This window comes from Bubalus kerabau, chromosome 5, assembly GCF_029407905.1.
Source record: "Bubalus kerabau isolate K-KA32 ecotype Philippines breed swamp buffalo chromosome 5, PCC_UOA_SB_1v2, whole genome shotgun sequence".
NCBI classification, from domain to species: domain Eukaryota; kingdom Metazoa; phylum Chordata; class Mammalia; order Artiodactyla; family Bovidae; genus Bubalus; species Bubalus kerabau.
This window is the reverse complement of record NC_073628.1, coordinates 97177033-97196581: the sequence shown is the minus strand read 5'-3', so window position 1 is coordinate 97196581 and position 19549 is coordinate 97177033. Positions and strand designations below refer to the sequence as shown.

At 45.1% G+C, this 19549-nt stretch overlaps 2 protein-coding genes across 4 annotated transcripts in view; one reads left to right on the top strand and one right to left on the bottom strand.

The window, feature by feature from the left end:
• The window catches only part of MTOR (mechanistic target of rapamycin kinase), a 123316-nt gene that overhangs the window by 60349 nt on the left and 43418 nt on the right, over nucleotides 1–19549 (bottom strand). For both annotated transcript variants that reach the window (XM_055582322.1, XM_055582323.1), the window contains 3 exons: nucleotides 17129–17271; nucleotides 14072–14234; nucleotides 13811–13956 (listed from right to left, as the gene is read on the bottom strand). In XM_055582322.1, the coding sequence (XP_055438297.1) occupies nucleotides 13811–13956; nucleotides 14072–14234; nucleotides 17129–17271 (452 nt within the window). The remainder of the gene's footprint in view (nucleotides 1–13810; nucleotides 13957–14071; nucleotides 14235–17128; nucleotides 17272–19549) is intronic.
• ANGPTL7 (angiopoietin like 7) lies at nucleotides 1934–17125 on the top strand. Of its 2 annotated transcripts, XM_055582326.1 has the most exons (5): nucleotides 1943–2810; nucleotides 5080–5180; nucleotides 5759–5953; nucleotides 6636–6834; nucleotides 7038–8152. In XM_055582326.1, exons 1-5 carry the CDS (start codon nucleotides 2441–2443, stop codon nucleotides 7205–7207), a joined length of 1035 nt encoding a protein of 344 aa, XP_055438301.1. In that variant the 5' UTR covers nucleotides 1943–2440; the 3' UTR covers nucleotides 7208–8152. The 2 variants fall into 2 exon arrangements, with proteins under 2 accessions (XP_055438302.1, XP_055438301.1); XM_055582327.1 differs by lacking the exons at nucleotides 5080–5180; nucleotides 5759–5953; nucleotides 6636–6834; nucleotides 7038–8152 and adding an exon at nucleotides 17071–17125 and having other exon boundaries at nucleotides 1934–2810.

Sequence of the window (19549 nt, the reverse complement as noted above, 5' to 3'; positions counted from 1 at the left end):
ACTGTGGTGTTGGAGAAGACTCTTGAGAGTTCCTTGGACTGCAAGGAGATCCAACCAGTCCATCCTAAAGGAAATCAGTCCTGAATATTCATTGGAAGGACTGATGCTGAAGCTGAAACTCCAATACTTTGGACACCTGATACAAGGAATTGACTCATTGGGAAAGACCCTGATGCTGGCAAAGATTGAAGGCAGGAGAAGGGGATGACAGAGGATGAGATGGTTGGATGGCATCACCAACTCGATGGACGGGAGTGTGAGTAAACTCCAGGAGTTGGCAATGGACAGCGAGGCCTGCACGCTGTGGTCCATGGGGTCGCAAAGAGTTGGACACGACTGAGCGACGGAACTGAACTGATTTATTTTCTACAGATATGAAAATCTATTCATAACATTTTTCTGTTTGGGCAGGGGAAGTGGCTACTGGAAAGAAAAAACAGAAAGCTGGCCAGAAAACCACAAAGCACCTTTCTTCCAGGATGTTCTCTACCAAGATGGCAGGGTCACGGGTGATGCCGCACAGGAGTGTGTGACACATGGTTTGAACTCAGGGTCGTTTGCTGGGTAGGAGATCATCTTGAAGATGCCAGTGGAGTTTAGCAGACCCTGGTGAACCTGGTGGTCGTGGCCAGGTTCACCACAGTGAAGTGAACACCATGAGCTAAGGCTGCCACGGCCAGACATATGCCAAGAGAGGGCAGGGGTGGGCTGATGGCGCCAATGCTGAACAAGCCCAAGAGTGACAACTGCCACAGGGCACCAGCAGCACCCTCGCTCCTAGGCAGGCACCGAAGACAGGCAGTAAGCAAACCAACCCTGATCCACCTGATCCACTCCTGCTTTTTGATTTACTGGGGAAAAAAAAAAAGTGTCTGGTAACTCCAGCTGCCTGAAAAGTAATGACTTTCGGAGAAGCAGAAGCCCTGACTAGAAAAGGGCTCTGGGTCACGGCAGGAAGGAGGGCCTGAGGCCAGGCCTCACACTCGTGTGTGAAGGGCCCACACGGAATAGCCACAGAACATACAACAACTGTACCTGGAAATGACAAGCGTATGTTCCAAAGACAGTTACCATGTACAGAAAGAGGGACCTTTGTTTACATTCTTAGTGAAAAGCTCATTTTAAAGATTTAAAATGTGCTGAAAACCCAGTCTTTTTTCCCATTTGTTTTCAAAGGAGGAATCTCCTTTAAATACAGGACACAAAAGATGACAATATCCCTATTTTCAGGAATATAGATCATATATAATGAATCTGGAAACCATATTCCACAGGAAAAGGGAAATGAGACTCTAGATGTGCATTATTAGGCCATGGGGATTCTTTTCTCTATGTTTTAACTTTCCAGATTTAGAACCTGGGCTGTGGCTGGGCCTGTGTCTTGCTCTGCCTGAAGACCATGGACATGCGGATGCCCACGCAGGTAACAAGTCCTGTAGGGATCATGCCCTGCGTTTCTGCCCCACTGTCATTGCTGACACACCTGTGCCAAGAGGCTAACACTGGCCCACTCCTTATTGAAGGAGAAAGTATGTAAAAAGACAGACAACTGGGTAAACCCTGTGAGTACAAACTACAAAGTCCTTTTTCACTTCCTAAGAACTTTACTCTATCCTCCTATTTCTAAAGCTTTTTCTAGGTTGGAAATATTCAAATGAGAGATGGCATTAGATCCTAGCCAAAAGAAGGTTTTGTAAAACACTGAATGCTGATCAGAGAAAGGAATAACCAGCCTTGTTAAAAGCACACTCAGAAGGATGCCAAAATAGACTAGAACCACATATAAACAGCATGGATTGCATTAACAGGTCTCCCGGGGTGAGTGGAGAGTCTTATCCCCACTCTCTTTGCCTACCTTGTGCTCACCCCGTGGTTATGTAACCTTTAGAATGGAATCTGGAAATTCTTCTGACCCTGCCCTGCTCACTGATAGAGCTGAGCCAGTGGCTGGCAGGGGCACAATCTAATAGGCAAAACTGGAAACGCACGAACTCAGCCCTCTGGTCTCGGCCCAGAGACTGTGCAGGCAGGGAAAGAAAGACGCGCCCCTGTCTCTCCCCTCCCCTCCTCTGGCCTAAGTTTGCACTGACTTCACTCAACAGGCACCTGACCCTCCCAGATGAGCTGGGAGGGGCTAAAGCGCCCTGCTTGGCCATGGTAGGGGTGGAGGTGCAGCAGCAAACAATATTTAAGATGCTCAGTTTGTTGAGCATTCAGACTTGGGAAGAAAAGCTACGGGCTACCCAACTGAGCTGTACTTTCAGAAACGCGAATTTTGAGAAAGGCTAAGAAAGAGCAAGGAGAGCGAGAACAGCAAAGTGGTAAGTCCATACGAGTGAAAGTCTTAGGTTTTAATCTGCCACAGCTTTGCACACCTCAGCTGGGCATAGATAGCTAGGTTCCCCTGAGGAAGAGCCTTCCTCACCCAGGCCCACGAAAGATGCTGAAAAAGACTCTCTCGGCTGTGGCGTGGCTCTGCATTTTCCTCGTGGCCTTTGTCAGCCACCCAGTTTGGCCACAGAAGCCCCCTAAGCGCAAGACCCCGGCAGAGCTCACCGCAGCCACCTGCTGTGAGGAGGCAAAGGCGCTCCAGGCCCAGATCGCCAACCTGAGCAGCCTGCTGAGCGACCTGGGCAAGAAGCAGGAGAGGGACTGGGTCAGCGTGGTCATGCAGGTGATGGAGCTGGAAAGCAGCGCCAAGAGCATGGAGACGCGGCTCACTGAGGCCGAGAGCAAGTACTCCGAGATGAACAACCAGATTGGCATTATGCAGCTGCAGGCAGCGCAGACGGTCACCCAGACCTCGGCAGGTAAGGAGGACGCAGGCTCACGCTGCTCGCCACCTCCCGCTCACACAGCTGAGTGCCTTCCGTCTGCAGCCCTGCTTCTAGGTGATGTGGTCAGAATGCTCCCTGGGGTTTCTCATGGAATTTAGTTTCTTGGGTATGTGCCACCAGCTCTAGTTTCTCTTTTGCAAAGGCTTACAAAGTATTTCTTTTGATTTCTAAGATGCTGTAAATTTACCCAGGTCTATCTTTACTCCTGCAATGTTTTGGCATACTGAAGGTATGAATCGCCATCCTGGAGCACAGAGAGATCAGGCGGTCTGCCCAGAGTCACACAGCAAGTCTTAGAGCTCACGTATTCCTGATTAGTCCATTTCCTTGCCCAGAGCTGACTGGCTGTCCCCTCAGTCCCAAGGAAGTAGGAACAAACACCAAAATCATAACATCTCTAGAAGCAAAGTTTTTACCAAAAACAGTTTTCTTGGGTTCCTGGGATTTAGTGGGCTGGGCAATAATGGAACTTGGTTGTCCTATTGGCCAATCTCACTCTTCTCACTGGCTCAGAATTAAGTGCACAGACACTGCTCAGGGCATCTAAGGAGTCCTTTGTGTTCAAAAAGGACTGGTTCCTCAAGGTTCCTCAATTCTATATTTCTACTTTTTTCCCCCCACAATCTCAAAATTGTCCCTAGTCATACAGGAAAACGCAATGCTGAAATTTGCATTTTTTAGTAGGCCCAAAATAAGATACGTTTACTACTCTTTTCTTTTGCAAAACAATTCTTAGTTTCTAGTTAGCTTGGCTCAGACAGGCCAGGTGAATTCGTTGTTTAGACAGAAATTTGGTTTTCTGAAAATATCAGCAAATTATTAGTTACGAGGAGCAGAATCTATAGATATGTCACTTCTTACTGATACAAGAACAGAGTAAGTCACTGGTAATCCTTAGTTCAAATGAAGAAAAAGTTTTAACTGGAAATTAAGCCTAAAATTTTGTGTAAATCACTTTCTCAGTATGTACTTCCTGACCCTCAGCTTGGGACAAGAAAGGTATTTTCAGTCCATTTTTCAGACAAGTGAGTCCTGATTTGGGTCTGTGAGATGAAACAGATACGCAGGTGACCAGGGAAGGTAGAGGAACCTGACCTGTACCACCTCCAAACAGGTCAAGGAGCTTCTTGGGCGTCAAGGGCAGCTCCCTTGCTGGGCCTCATCCTTCTACTGCCCAGGCCCTCATTCCTTACTTCCCTTCTCTACTAGCAGATGTGGGGGCACCTTTACATTTTGTAAGGACTTAGCCCCTTGGAGAGAGCAGTAACAGGAAGTGAAGAACTCTGATGGCAAAGACAAGGGTCTCCCATTTCCCCTCTGCAAAGCACTCTGCCTCCAACAATTCCCACCATGGAAGAGTCACCATCTGCAACCGTGTCCTCTTCTTGAAGGCTGAGTGCAGTGATCACCAAAAAAAGAACTCCCAGACAGAGAGGCAGGGAGCATCTTCTGGCCAGGCAAGGGTTTCTGCTTTCTGATCCTATTTGGAAAGGCTGTCCCTTCCACAGTGCTCTCTGATATTCAGAACAGGAGACACAATCCCTCCTAAGGCACTAGCCCCCAGGGCAACTGAGGAAACATTAAAATCAACCAGAGAGAGAAAGCCAGCCTGCTCAAAGCTCTCATTTCCTTGTTTTAATAACAGTGCCAGGGGAAGGCCTGCAGGGGTTCCTTAGACTGTTTGCATTTTCATTTGTCGAGCAGTGTTGAATTAAGGTGGAGAAGATAAAATTATAAATCTTTGCTAATAAGGGATCTGGTAAGCAGTAGCCATTACCTCTGAAACACAACAAAACAAACAGAGAAACAATAAAACCAAACCCTCTGAGATCCTCTTGACTTTTCTGGGAATAGAGGTCTGCTGTCCCAGAAGCTGAATCCATTAAACAGTAGCATCTGTTAGTGGCCCTCATGCATTATAAAGACTCCAGAATTCATGCCCTAGAACCACAGCAGGATAATTTACTTCAGCACAAACCTTAAGCATGTTTGTACTGCTGTGCAACTCAGGTGAAGGGCTTCCCTACCTCTCAGCCCTACCACCATTCAGGCCAACATATACCTATTCCAGATCTCCTGATATCCATGTCTCCCAAGTCTGGACACTGGCAGCAATGAACACTCCTATGAATTTTGTGGTAGAAGGAAGTCTCCCTTTTAAACTTTCAGTGTAGATGCAGCAGGGGTGTGGCCAGCGCTGGAGCCTGGGCCTGGATGCTCACCCTGTGGCTCACTCCTGCAGATGCCATCTACGACTGCTCATCCCTCTACCAGAAGAACTACCGCATCTCTGGAGTATATAAGCTTCCTCCCGACGACTTCTTGGGCAGCCCTGAACTGGAGGTGAGGCCGTCGCAGCTCACTGCCTGGGTTGTCATCTCTTCTCTACCTACTCAAAGACTGGGACAGCAGGGCTAGTCAGTCTAAAGAGTGGGAAACTCAAGACAGGGACGCAAGCACACCAAATACCAGAGAGCGATCTAAACACTCCATTTACAGGGGGGAAAAAGTCCAGCCATCTGTTTGGCTCCTTCAAATCATTACCAACCAAACACTAATCCTTCTGATGTGGTTAGATCACGTTCTCACCACAACCTACGTGCTGTGAAGTCTCGCCACGGCCTACGGCAGTTACTCTTTGGGGAGGAGAAAACAGAGAACATGTAGGGAGCATGTCAGAGGACCTGGATGCTTTTCCTTCAAACTACGTGCACTTGCTCTCATCTTCGATTTGATCTTTCTCAGCAAATCACCAGCCTGCCCAGCTTGCCAATACTGGGGAGAATTGCTACCTAGTGAGCCAGTGGCTGTGGAAGGGCATATGTCCATCAACTCTGGGGGCAAGAGAAGGTGAGAAGCCGTGCTCAGGCTTACGTCGCCTGTCTCGGCGGGTCCTGACCAGGGCGTCCCCTCCGTTCCAGGTGTTCTGTGACATGGAGACTTCAGGCGGCGGCTGGACCATTATTCAGAGACGGAAGAGTGGCCTCGTCTCCTTCTACCGGGACTGGAAGCAGTACAAGCAGGGCTTTGGCAGCATCCGTGGGGACTTCTGGCTGGGGAACGACCACATCCACCGGCTCTCCAGGCGGCCCACTCGGCTGCGCGTGGAGATGCAGGTGAGCACGAGGCGCAGTCCCCAGGACTGGACCAGGGCTGCCACACCCAACTCTGCACAACTCCGGGGTGTCATTCCTATTCCTTTCCACCATCGGCTGGGATACTTGCTATGATGGTTTTCCTGCAGGTTGTAGGACAGTTGAGGAAGAATAGGTTTTTTTTTTTCACCCCTGTATTTTTCATAAAAGTGAGACTGCAGGTACAGGAGAGGCCAGACTCAGGCCAGAGCAGAGGAATCCAATAGTCAGCTGGGCTGAAAGACTGTTCCCTGCCCTGGCCTGGGATATAAGGACCTCTGCAAGCAAACCTTATTGATGTCAGTTAGTTATCTTCCTTAAAGGCCCTGAAGCGTCACTATATTCTCAAGTTATTCTTATGACACCTCAGAGTAGGATACAGCAAAACTCAGGTCTACACTTCACAGACAGCAGAAGAGAGAATGAAGGGGAAGAGAAAGAGAGACTTATCAAGCCATATGGGGACTAAGGAGGGAAGCCTGATCTAGGACTCTTGCTGTCCGATTCCCAGGTTAGTGTGTTAAACTAGAGACAGACAAGTAAAGTCTTGCTACGTTCCCTGCAGTAAGAAGACATATGGCTGCAGCTAGAGAGAGAAAAGAGGGGCAGGGTGGTATGACAGGAGGCCCTGCCAGTTTTTCTAAGGCTCTGCCTCTCCTGACAGGACTGGGAGGGCAACATGCGCTACGCCGAGTACAGCCACTTTGTTCTGGGCAATGAACTAAACAGCTATCGCCTCTTCCTGGGGAACTACAGCGGCGACGTGGGGAATGATGCCCTCATCTATCACAACAACACAGCCTTCAGCACCAAGGACAAGGACAACGACAACTGCTTGGACAAGTGTGCCCAGCTCCGCAAAGGTGAGAGTCGGGGTCTGGAGCGGGGAGTTCAGAGGCAGGGCCACAGTCCTGGTGGAGGAGAAAGTGGATTTATAGCTGCACAGTCAGTTTTCTGGCTTTGTACTCCTTTGTGACACTGACCCTAAAGGCTTCAGTACATCCCTGCTGCCCAGGGTGTCAGTGGTCTCTGAGGACACCAGAGGACTGACTGTTTCCCATCGCAGGTGGATACTGGTACAACTGCTGCACAGACTCCAACCTCAATGGCGTCTACTACCGCCTCGGGGAGCACAGCAAGCATCTGGATGGCATCACCTGGTATGGCTGGCACGGCTCCAGTTACTCCCTCAAACGAGTGGAGATGAAAATCCGCCCGGAAGACTTCCAGCCGTAAAAAGAGGCCTGCTCTGGAGGAGGACTGGAGAAACCAGAGGCTGGGAAAAGGGCAGAGGAGGAGAGGGAGGGAGTCTAGAAAGGGGAGGGATGGGAAGTGGCCCATCATCTTCAAGGAGAGGGGGGTCTCTTAGGAGAACAGGACTCTGTGCTGAGAATGTTAAAGTATGTGGGAGGAAGTATTTAAATGCACCAGGTCCAGACACACTCTTCTCAGGGGGTTGGCCTGAGGGGGGCTCCCTGCCTGTGATCCCTGACGTAGCAGCAGCTTCTCTTTTCCACACAATATTTCTGTGGAGGAAAAACAATTGTGAGTTCATTTTAGCCATTTTGCCTGAGGCCGAGGTGATGTGAGGGCAGAAAATGAACCGTATTGCTTTGATTCTCTTGGGTGTTAGAGAAAGGAGTGAAGGGGGTGGTAGGGGCGAGGGGTTTCTATTTTTAAACCCAATGAAATTACCTTCAGTCTACACACTTTTTTTTAAAAAAAAGACAAAAATTGTTCGGCTGGAGGTGAATGGACCCAGGCTGGAATTGACCGGAGGAGGCTCCAGGGTTCTGGGCCTTGCACTGGTCTCTGAGCACCTCCCCTGCTCAGCCTGGATCAGGCGCAGCACTGAGAGGCAGGGAGTAAGCCCAGTGCTGGCAGGAGCTCAACTGGAGGGGAAGATAAGTCCCTGTGGACCCTCGCACAAAACTGACTTAAAATTTTCTCAGTCAATACAGATACATCTATTTTTATTTACTTTATGAGAAAAGGGATCAAAAAGCTTCCTCTTTTATCTCGTCTGTAAAAAAATGGCTGAAACAGGAAAGTAAATGGCACCATGGTTAATAAATAATTCATGCTGCATATAAATAAGCATTTTGCTTTGTAAAAATAAAATACTGTAGTTTGTTTTCAACATTCAGTTTTTTTCTTCCTTCCACAATAAAGTCTTTTAAATCTTGTTCCTTTTAAAATGATTACTATTACCACTGAGGGCATGGTGAAAAGTTTTAAGTGAAAAATCAGAGTGAGCCATGAGGACGAGACTCTGGGTGTGCTGCAGTCTTCAGGGATGCCCAGGGAGGAGCAGGAAGCTGAAGACAGAAAAGCAAGGGAGAGAAAGGGCAGCAGGAGCTGGACGAGGTCAGACTCTGGTCTACCCACCTGACCCCCCCAGAGGCTGGGGCCACTGCCTGGATTCAAAATATTCTGCAAAGCAACACTCCTACTTTCTACCTGAGCAAACTTACATACACAGAGGGAAAAAAATATCTTTAGTCATCACAGATGTCAAATAATTTTGGCCTTCAGGAAGTAATTTTTCTTTCCCAAAAAGAACCATTCCCTTGAACCAGTCAGGGTAAGGTAAGCATAATTCTCTAAGTGACTATTTTCTAATGTACCTAGGGTCCTTTGATTGTTGGGAACCCACTTGACCTTAAAAACAAGATCATCAGGATTTTCAAAGAAGTAAAGTGAGTAGAGAATAAGTATATTGAAGCAGGGCTTCCTATGGGACAGGCAGTCAGACAGAAACTTCTTGAAGCAGGCAAGGGATCTGAGATGCTCAGAAGCGGGCACAGTGCTGTTTGGAGAGAGGAGAAAATGATTAGGAGATGAAGAGAAGGAAGAGCACAAGATGACTGGGGCAGAAGAAGCTAGTAATTCTCTCATAAACTATATACCCCACAACTAAAGAAAACGGAGGCTCTAAGCAACAAGAACTAAAATAATTAAGTGGGACTACCTCAAACTAAAAAGCTTCTGCACAGCAAGGGAAACAATCAAAAAACTGAAAAGACAATCTACAGAATAGAAGAAGAATATCTGTAAACCATAATCCCTGGGTTAATGTTTAAAATATATATAGAACTTACATGACTGAATAGCAAAAAAGCAAATAATCCAGTTTAAAAATGGGCAAAGGACCTGAACAGTTCATTTTTCCAAAGAAGACATTCAAACGGCCAATGGGTACATGACCAAGTGCTCAACGTCACTAATCACCGGGGAAATGCAAAGCATAACCACAGTGAGATACCAACTCACATCTGGGAAGACGATGATTATTAAAAAGACAAAAGATAGTAAGTGCTGGCAAGGAACTGGAGAAAAGGGAACTGTTGGTGGGAATGTAAACTGGTATAACCACTATACCAGTCTGGCAGTTTCTCAAGAAATTGAAAACAGAACTACCATGTGATCCAGCAATTTTTCAGTTCTGGGTTCATATTCAAAGCAAACAAAAATCACTGTCTTGAAGAGATATCTGCACTCCCAGGTCCACTGCGGTATTATCCACAATAGCTAAGAGATTGAAACAACCCACAATGTACTTTAGGCTTTCCTGGTGGCTCAGAGGTAAAGAATCCACCTGTCAATGCAGGAGACATGGGTTCAATTCCTGATCCAAGAAGATCGCACATGCCTCAGAGCAACTAAGCCCATGTATCAGAACTATTAAGCCAGTGCTCTAGAGTCTGGGAGCCACAACTACTGAAGCCCATGCGCCCTAGAGTCTGAGCTCTGCAATAAGAGAAGCCACTGCAATGAGAAGTCTGCGCACCGCCATGTAGAATAGTCCCAGCTTGCCACAACTGGAGAAAAGCCCGCACGGCAACAAAAACCCAGCACAGCCAAAAACAAATAAATAAATAGCACATGTGTGTGTAAATATATACACACATATATAATATAAACAATGGACTATTATTCAGCCACAAAGAAAGAAATTCTTCCATTTGTGACAACATGGATGAATCTGGAGGGTATTATGCTAAGTAAAATAAGACAGAGAAAGACAAATAACATATAGTATCACACATGCAAAATCATGTTTTTAAAAGTGATTTCATAAAAATAGAGACTAGAATGGTTGTTGTCAGGGGACAGGAGAATGGGAAAATGTGGAGATATAGGTCAAAGGGCACAAACTTCAGTTATAAGATGAGTAAGTTTTTAGGATCTAATGCACAGCATGGTGACTATAGCTAACAAAACAGTTTTGTATATCTGAAATCTGCTGAAAGTAGATCTTAAGCATTCTCACCACACATAAAAAAATCAGCCATGTGAGGTGGTTATGTTGATCTTAGTAATCATTCTATAATGCATATCAAGTCATTATGGTATACATTTAAATATATACAATTATATTTGTAAATCATTCCTCAAGATAGTTGGGGGGACAAAGTACCTATATCAATCAAAACCTATAGTTCCTGAAATTGACTCATATTTATATAGATATGAAATTGAATAACTGAAATAAAAACCTTTTTGTGGCAAGGTTAATGTCGAAAAAAAAAAGTCACCATAAAAAAAACAAAAACCAAACACTGAAGCTCTAATTCAGCATCTGCGGTTTACTTCACCCTTCTGGGAAAATGTCTGAGAGATGAGGGAAAGCAGGTGGAAGGAAAACACAGAACGTAACCCACAGAGGTGCAGGTTCTGACAGTAACGATCACTTTTAAAACATTTTGTCGGGGGCAAGGTGACATGGATTCCAAGGACTTGAAGGTGAGCACAGCACAGCCTCTACCTTCAAGAGGACAGAAGCACAAAAAGGAGAGCTCACCGCTCCTGAAGGTAAAGAGCACTGTGTTCTGACACACCCTCCAGGGTGTATGAGAGAAGGTACAAAGGGTGTGAAAGAGAACAGGACTGATGGGCAGTTGGCAGAGCTGATGCCAATTGTAAGCACTGGAATTTTCTCAATCAGAAAATTTTCTTAAAATGGGATAACATGTCAGGGGCTGGGCAGTGAGAGCACCAGTTTTGATCAGACCCTGTCTTCTATTTTGGGTGGAGAAAGAGAAGCAGGTGCTGTGGACAGAATCTGCGTCTCCCTGATGTACTCCCCAACCCCCCCATTCATATTTTGAAGGCTAATTCCCAATGTGATGGCATTTGGAGACGGGAGCCTTTGGGAGGGGATTAGGCCATGACTGTGGAGCCCTCATGAAGGGGATTAGTGCCTTTATAAAAAGACCCCAGGAAGACACACAGAGCAACCAACGTCCCAGAAGAGGGTCTTGCCAGAACCCAACCATGCTGGCACCCTGATTTTGGATTTCCCAGCTTCTAGATTTTTCTCCTAACTGTGAAAAATAAATGATGTTCAAGCCACCCGGCCTATGGTAATTTGTTATACAGTCCTGAATGAACTAAGAATGAGCAGGACACCAGATCTTATCCTAATGCTAATACACCAAGTAAAAACTGTGCACATGTGTAAGTACAGGAGCACCTGTGTTTCAAAGTACCTAAATACTCATTTAACTCTCTGCTCCCCAAATAAGCAGTTATACTCACTGATACATACAGCGTTGAGAGTTTGTAGGCCCCAGTTTGGGGATTACATGTGGATTTAATGTGTCCTAGAGCAGGTGGATAAAAATTCCAACAGGTAGGACGACAGATTGAACCAGTAGCAGAGAACAGTACTGTCAGCACAGCACAGCTTTTTATAACAAAAATAAAAACTAAGAATCAATTGTGCAAAGATGTTTCTGTGTACGATTAATCTGATTGCTTCAAAAAGAATTTAAGGCAGTTGACTCAAATGTATATACTAAACTTTAAAATAAATGACAAATGCTAAAGAGAAAGTAACAGAAGGAAAAATAAAATTAGAGAAGGGAGTTGGACAGTAGAAAACACAGGTAAGATGTCTGCAATGTGATACAGGTGGGCCAGGAATTGAGCTTTGAGCTCTGTGAGGAAGGGAACCCAACTTCTTAGTGAACAGTAATGCCTCCAAGACAAAACCAAAGTCATGGAGGAGGGTCTGGGCCATGGGAGGAGTGTCTGTGAGGACTGGGGTAGCGCCGAGAGCAACTTCTGAATAAGCAGCTTAAGGCTGTTTCTTAAAACTTTCTTCACTGAATATGACGGCATAACGTGGCAATTGTGCTGAGAAAAAGCAGTTTTACAAATTTAGTAGGAAAAGCTACAAGCAGAAACAAAAAAGATGGGTATTGGGAAGATACAGGAAACCAACCGAAGGGCTGAGCTGAGCTGAACCTGAACCAGCTGAGCTGAACCAGACTTGGAACCAACCAGAGTGTAGAGGCCCTGGCTTCACTGGGACCAGAGGTTTTTGTTTGTTTTCTTAAAGCCAGTATCAATCTGCAGGGAATTCCAAGGATGTATTTTCAATTACTGGAGAAGGAAATGGCAACCTATTCCAGTACTCTTGCCTGGGAAATCCCATAGACAGAGGACCTGGCGGGCTACAGTCCAGATAGCAAAAATCAGGAACGACTCAGCGACTCAACAACAACATTTTCAATTACACTGGCTTTAAGAAGTTAAATGACCTTCTGGAACACTTTTCCAGGCCTCTGACTACATCTTCTACTACATATCTGCATAAACACTAATACTTCAGTGATTGTCTCAAATATGGAAAAAACTGGGGGTTGGATGAGGGAAGTTTCAGAGAGGTATCAAACAGAAAAAGGCAAGCAAGGAAATTAATGTTCAAAAACTAGTTACTTAATGCTGAGTCACAATATTCAGCTATGGGGTCTTCTTCCAGTTCTGAAGCAAGATTGCATTATATAAGCCAGAGACGGAAGGAAGGAAGGAAGGTGTCCGCTTCTGCCTAATTTGAAACTGAGGCCTACCCATAGGATGGCACATTTATAACCGTTCCTGTGTGGTATTTTAGAAATCAGCATTCTCTCCAAGTCCAATTTATTTGGGCAAAAACACGCTTCTATTTCTTTTTGGTCACTTTGTAAAGCACTCAAAGGAACAGAGTTTAGCATCTACTCAAAAGCAGAGCTAGCAGAGAACTTGTTATTTGATTATCCTTACAAATGAAGGTAGCGCCACTCACAGCAGGCTGTTTCAGCCACAGTGGAGGTCCTGATTAGCTGCATGAGTTTTCCTAAACTATTTGTAGTGAAATAATCTACCATGTTAGCATTTACATGAAGATAATTAGATCTCGGAGTTAATATTCTCCGATAATCATTAGGGGAAGTAAACAATTCTCTAGGAGCTGTGGAGCTAACATTTAAGGCTGCTTGTAATTTCATAACAGCGAAAAATTTATTAAACAACCTATTTTTTCCATACCCAGAAGACTCAAAACAACCTTATGAGAGAACATAGCAAATGAGAGGAAAAGACCACTGGATTTCAGACATGGCTCTGCCTTTTACATTCACACTCCACAGAGGAAGACTCAGGTACCAACATATTTAGTCAATAAAACCCTAGCCTGCCTGTGGCTGGTCTCTGAGGCACAGAAATCAGCTCCTACTCCTAAGCCAGAGAGTGCGGTCTAACCCAGACATAAAATCTATCTTTCCTAGGCTGCTCTGGTCACAGAACTGCTTTAGGCTGATTTCATCAGGACAAGTAAGCACAGGTTGGAAAAGAATAGGAGCCCAAGTGCTAAGGGTCAACAGAAGTGACAATTCTGGCTAGAGTACCAAGAAAGGCCACCTGCAACCACAACTCGTTTACACATGTGGCAGACCCGACGGCAGATTTGACAGAGCAGAGGTCTCCAAGGGCCTCCAGGGAACTGGCAACAGGCAGTGGGAGAAGAGAGGTCATGTGAGACGCAGGCATCAAGAGAAAGGGTTTATGGCCTACCTGATGAGAGACTCGAGAATGGCGGGGGTGGGACCTTTCTGGAACTCCAGTTCTTTGTAGTGCAGCGCTTTGGCATATGCTCGGCACTTGGCAGCCCTCTCGCCCAGCAGGACAATGCCATTGTCATCTCTCAAAGGCAGGGGGCCCTGGAGGAGAGCAGAACCCCACAGCATAGGAAACAAATGGCAGACAGGCCACAGGCCAGAGTGGGTTATGCGGTGCTTCCCCTCTTCCCGCCAGCTGGCTCCCTGACAAGCTCACCTTGTCACTGTGTTCCATGAACTCAGCCAAATTTAAGAGGGTTTGCGTGACTTCTGCGATGTCTTGAGAGGTGAGGGCCAGCTCGATGCTTCTGATGAGCTCATCCTGCTGGTCCTCATTCAGCTCAGACCAGCAGGACACAAACGCAGCGTTAAAGAGATCCCTGAAGGCAGACAGGAGTGGAGACAAATGTTGGAAATGCCCCTCCTGCCTCTGACTGGTGCCACAAAGCCACAACTTAACAAGCTACTCCTGGCACTGATAATGGTTGTACAGGCCAAGGCAGTCCAACAGAACTTGCTGGAAATAGTCCCTATCTTCCCCACCCAATATGGCAGCCACTGGTCAATGAGCACTCGAACAGTGATAAGTATGACTAAGGAACTGAATTTTAAGTTTTAGTTACTTTTAATTAACCTAAATTGAAATAAGCACATGTGGCTCTAGTGACTGTTCCATTTTTCAGCACAGGTCCAGGGAAAACTGTGGGGGCAGGATGGAGTTGGAGAACGAAGAGCAAAACAAAATGACTTGTCTCCACAGCGTTTGCATCACTCTTTTTCATTGGAGGGGATGGACAGAAAGGGACTTTTAACATAGAAGCTGACATAACAGATTCAGTTAACATTCATCTTCAAATGATTCTTGGGATGTTTCTTCTCAGGCAATGTGAAAACTAATACCAGAAGTAGGCATCTGCTATTGCTTTTGAAAACATAAGCAGAACCCTTAGTTGGGTGGTCATAAACAAAGTGAAAACAGAGCTTAAGAAACTAGAAGCATCAGAAAACAGAACCCAAATCCGTAAGTCTTAAAACATTCCCTAAGCCAAACCTCTAACAGCTGGGGCCTTGGGAAGACCTGGGAGCAGGGGTACCATTCCCAGGATCACAACAACTATTTAAGACCACTACAGCACCACTTGGGTGGACACGTTTGCTACCCCTGACATCTGGACTTCAATCCTACCCTCTCGCTTTTGGTGAACGTGTGGAGAGGGAGTTGGAAACTACAGGATATGCCTGTATAATGTATGGGCTTAAGCACCTGACGCCTATACATCTATTTTTATTTACATACTTAAAAGGTTAGATCAGTTCAATGTATACATAATTTTGGAATCTGATGAAAGAAAACAAAATCTGAAATTCATAGGGTAACATGAAGACCAAGAGAAGCCCTGTGTACATTAAGAAGTAAGCTTTCTGATCTAGTTCCAAGGCTACGGGGGCTCCCAAATGAACATGCTTGGCATTAAGGGGACAGACACATATGTGTGTATTTATCACAAACCTCTTTTGGATGAGGGTGTGCTCAAAAAGGACTTGAAGCAGATGAGAGGAAACACTATTTTTGCATACTATGGAAATAGAGAATGTGAAATCTGCACACTATGGAAACAGAGACTCCCTAGGAACAATTTTTTTTAAGCATTAAAAAATATTTGAAAGAAATCAGATGAACCAAATCATGGCATCCAAGTAGCAGTCTCAGGGACCATCTCTATTTCTGCTAAATACACTCCAAAGAGCAAACCAGCGGTGATGATGAAAGTGAAATGGAATACTTCACTTTTTTGGTTCCTGCTAATGAAAAGATAGCTAATGAAATCATGCTTCATTACAAATAAGCACTGTCCATTGTAGAAAAACTTAGAAAATAATGAAAAAAAGAAAATAATTGCTCCTTAAATCCTCCTAGAGATAATCATTATTGTATTACTTTATAATCTTTTTCCTAGGTACACATATTTTTAATAGTTGAAATCCCACATTTGCACCATTTTGTATTCCATTTTATTCACATACATTATACCATAAATCTATATGTGTTACAACTTTTTATAAACCAAATTTTCAAGGACTATTTAAGATTCACTGTGTAGGATTTACAGTATTTTTAAGGTAAATTCTATTTTCCAAAGATGCTGCAGCACTAGCTCCTGTTCCACACATTCTTCTATGATCTGTCCTGCTGCTGCTGCTGCTGCTGCTGCGTCACTTCAGTCGTGTCTGACTCTGTGTGACCCCATGGAGAGCAGCCCACCAGGCCCCTCCATCCCTGGGATTCTCCAGGCAAGAATACTGGAGTGGGTTGTCATTTCCTTCTCCAATGTATGCAGGCATGCTAAGTCACTTCAGTCATGTCCGACTCTGTGCAACCCCAAGGACAGCAGCCCACCAGGCTCCTCTGTCCACAGGATTCTCCAGGCAAGGATGCTGGAGTGGGTTGCCATTTCCCTTTCCACTCCCCTATAAAAAAGTGGCATCCACATCTCCTCTCCTTGAGCCTGAGTGGGTCTTTGTGACTTCTTTTGATGACAGAATGGGGCAGAAGTGATACTACATGACCCCCAAGGCAGGTTGTACAAGCACCACACACTTCTGTGTCATGTGTCAGTCCCTTGCGGTCACTCACTCCTGAATTAAGACAGTATTCAGTGAGGAAGCCCAAGCAACCCATGGAGCAGGCCACATGGAGAGGAACCAAGGCCCTGGCCAGGGCTGAATCTTTGGCCAACCGTCAGCCCCAACTTGGCAGATGTATGAATGGGCCATCTTGGAGGTCAACCTTCTAGCCCCGGGACTAATACCCCTGCTGATACTGGGTGGGCCAGAGACAAACTGTTCCCACAATTTCTGCCCAAACTGCAGATTTGTGCGTAGAATAAATAATTTTAGATGACTGTTGTTTTACACCACTAAGACTTGGGGACTTATGCAGTCACATGTAACTGGAACATCACTATTATTGGAAACAGATTATATTAAACTATTACATAGTTGTTTTCAGAGTTATAAATGACTTTGTAATTAAAATTTTGGACCTAAATCTACTAATGAAAGGTCTATTAGCAAGGTTAAGATGGATCTTCTTCCTATAATAAGAGCATGTTCAATTTGCCTTTTTATTTTTTACCCCAGAAGTTAACAAAATTAAAAATACCTTTTTACTCTTACTGTTAATAAAAACTAATTATTATATATTGCTTTCTACAGGCTAGTCCTCTTGATCACAATGTGAAGCTGGGAAGAAGGGAGCCCTGACACACCGCACCTGGCCATCGGGTTGTAGGCCTGTGCTAGGGCCCAGCAGGAGCGCAGGGAGGGTGACGAGGAGTCCTTCAGCAGCTCCAGGCTCAGCCGCCGCAGCCATTCCAACCAATCATCTTTGGAAACCCTTCTGGCAGCTCCCCAGGCCTATACACCACAGGTGACAAAGGAAAACCATCAGCTGTGAGGGTCTATTGTAAGGAGCCCTCGCCTAACTAATGATTATCCCACTTCTTTGGTTTATACAATTGTACCTCTCATGACAAAACTCCCTGAGTACAAATACAAAAGAGTAATATTTAATTAAAGTCATAAAACAAAAGCAGCAACCTCTGGAATATAACACAATATAGAGAACGCCTGTTTTACAACTCATCTGTGCTCAACTCCATCTGCCAAGCAGAGAGCTCCACAACCCCAGAGTGGATGGGGATCATCACACTAAGAACGGCTTCCAGCAGTGTGGGAAGCGCCCAGGGCACCCTCCAGTGGGACACTGGCTCATCTGACAGTGCAGTCACACACGGAGGGGGAAATGCTCAGATCTGCACCAACATCAATAGTGTGACAAAGCCCAGAGGACACAGCACTATGTTGGAATGAGACAAAAGGAGCTGAACAGATAGAACTTTTACTTTGCAGTTAATCCCCTTCAATTTTCCTCAAAACTCTGAGCCCTCCTGGCACCAAGAGTTACTAGCAGGGGCAGCTTAGGGAAGTGGATGGAAAGACTCAGGCCCTGGGGCTGGGTAATAGAGGGTACTGGCCAGAGGCTACATTCTGTGGAGCTCGGCAACTTGAGTTCAAATCCCAGTTATGTAACGTATTGGGTGCCTAGTCTTGGGCAAGTTACTTAACTTTTCTGTGCCTCAGTTTCCTCCTCTGTAAAGTGTGGATAACAGTCCCCACTTCAGAGGGTGTTTTAAGGATTAACTAAGTTAATATGTGTAACAGACTTAGCACAGTGCTCAGCACAAGTTACTGCTCTATGTGTGAGTGCCTGTCTGCTACTCTGAAGTTAGAAACACCTGGCTGGAATCCTGGCCCTGCCACTCAGCTGCTGAAGAAACTCTGGGCAAACTACTCGTATGCGGCATTTGAGTCTTAAATCTTCCTCCTCCAGGAAAAATGCATCTAAAGGGTCTAGCTGGAATAACGAGCAAAACATTGTTGCTTTTATTATCAAAATGACTTCTCTCTGAATTGGCCTAGCCCTAACTACTAAATCTTTAACTTCTAAAATATATTCTTAAAAGATTTTTCTGGCAGAACAGACAGGTCAATCCTCCCTCAACTAAGGGAGGATCAGATAAGTTACAGCAGAAGTTCTCAAGGCAAGTCGTCCAGGGAGTGAGAGACCTGTGTGTGCTACATAACCTGACCACCACTAATCCAACTCACCATTTTCCTGGGATGAAACAGAAGTCTGCTGTAGCTTATGACGAGTTACCAATAAGTGACAGTACATCAACTATTACTGTACATCAAAAACTGAAGTAGAGATACTGTAAGAGACAGCTTAAAAATTTTTGTCAATTCTCACTGACACAATGAGAATTCCTGAACTAGAAAGAAGAGTGACACTAGATACCAAAGACTTTTAGACCTTATTCTGTGAAATGAAATGGGAACATCAAGTCCTTTTCAATTCACAGATTGCTGGTTTCCACCCTACACAGTGAGTCTCTGCATAGCAGCACTATATTACAAGGTATTTAAAAGTCAGTCATATACAAGGAAGTAGTACTAACGTCTTTCGCCCTCTAAAGATGTGAGGCTGAGTTTGGGTGAGGCAAAGACAATGCAGCACAGTGGTTAAGAGACTGGTCTCTGGAGTCATACCTGGCTCATATCCTTGGCTCCTCCATCTACTGGCTGACATTGGACAAATTTCTCAACCTTTCAGTGTCTCAATGTCCACATGATAAAAGAGAGATGGTAATGACAGCACTGAACTCACATGGTTACTGTCAAGATTAAATGAATCAATACATATAAAGTGCTCACAACAGTGTCTGACAGACACATGGGAAGTGCCCAACAAATGTAGATGGTGGTTACTGCGATCATTAACATTAGTACCATTCGATAAATGGTAGCAAATAGCTCTCCAAAAAATTTTGGCTTAGTGAACAACTGCACAATCTATCAAACAGAATATGTGCCTCACAACGGCCTTTCCCCACTGCTTTGTAATTTAAAACATAATCAACTCTCAATTCTCTGAGTTTTACAGCAACTGTTCAAACTCCAGTTTCCTCTCATCACCCACCTTCTGCTGACTGCCTTATCTGTAACACTGGTGCACGCTGATGGAACACCAGCTCATTCATTTAGAAGGTAAGCCCGAATCAATTACCATAAGACAGGAAAGCAGCTGAGAATCTTGGAGGCATGCTAGAGGTATATATAAATGGTTTTTATG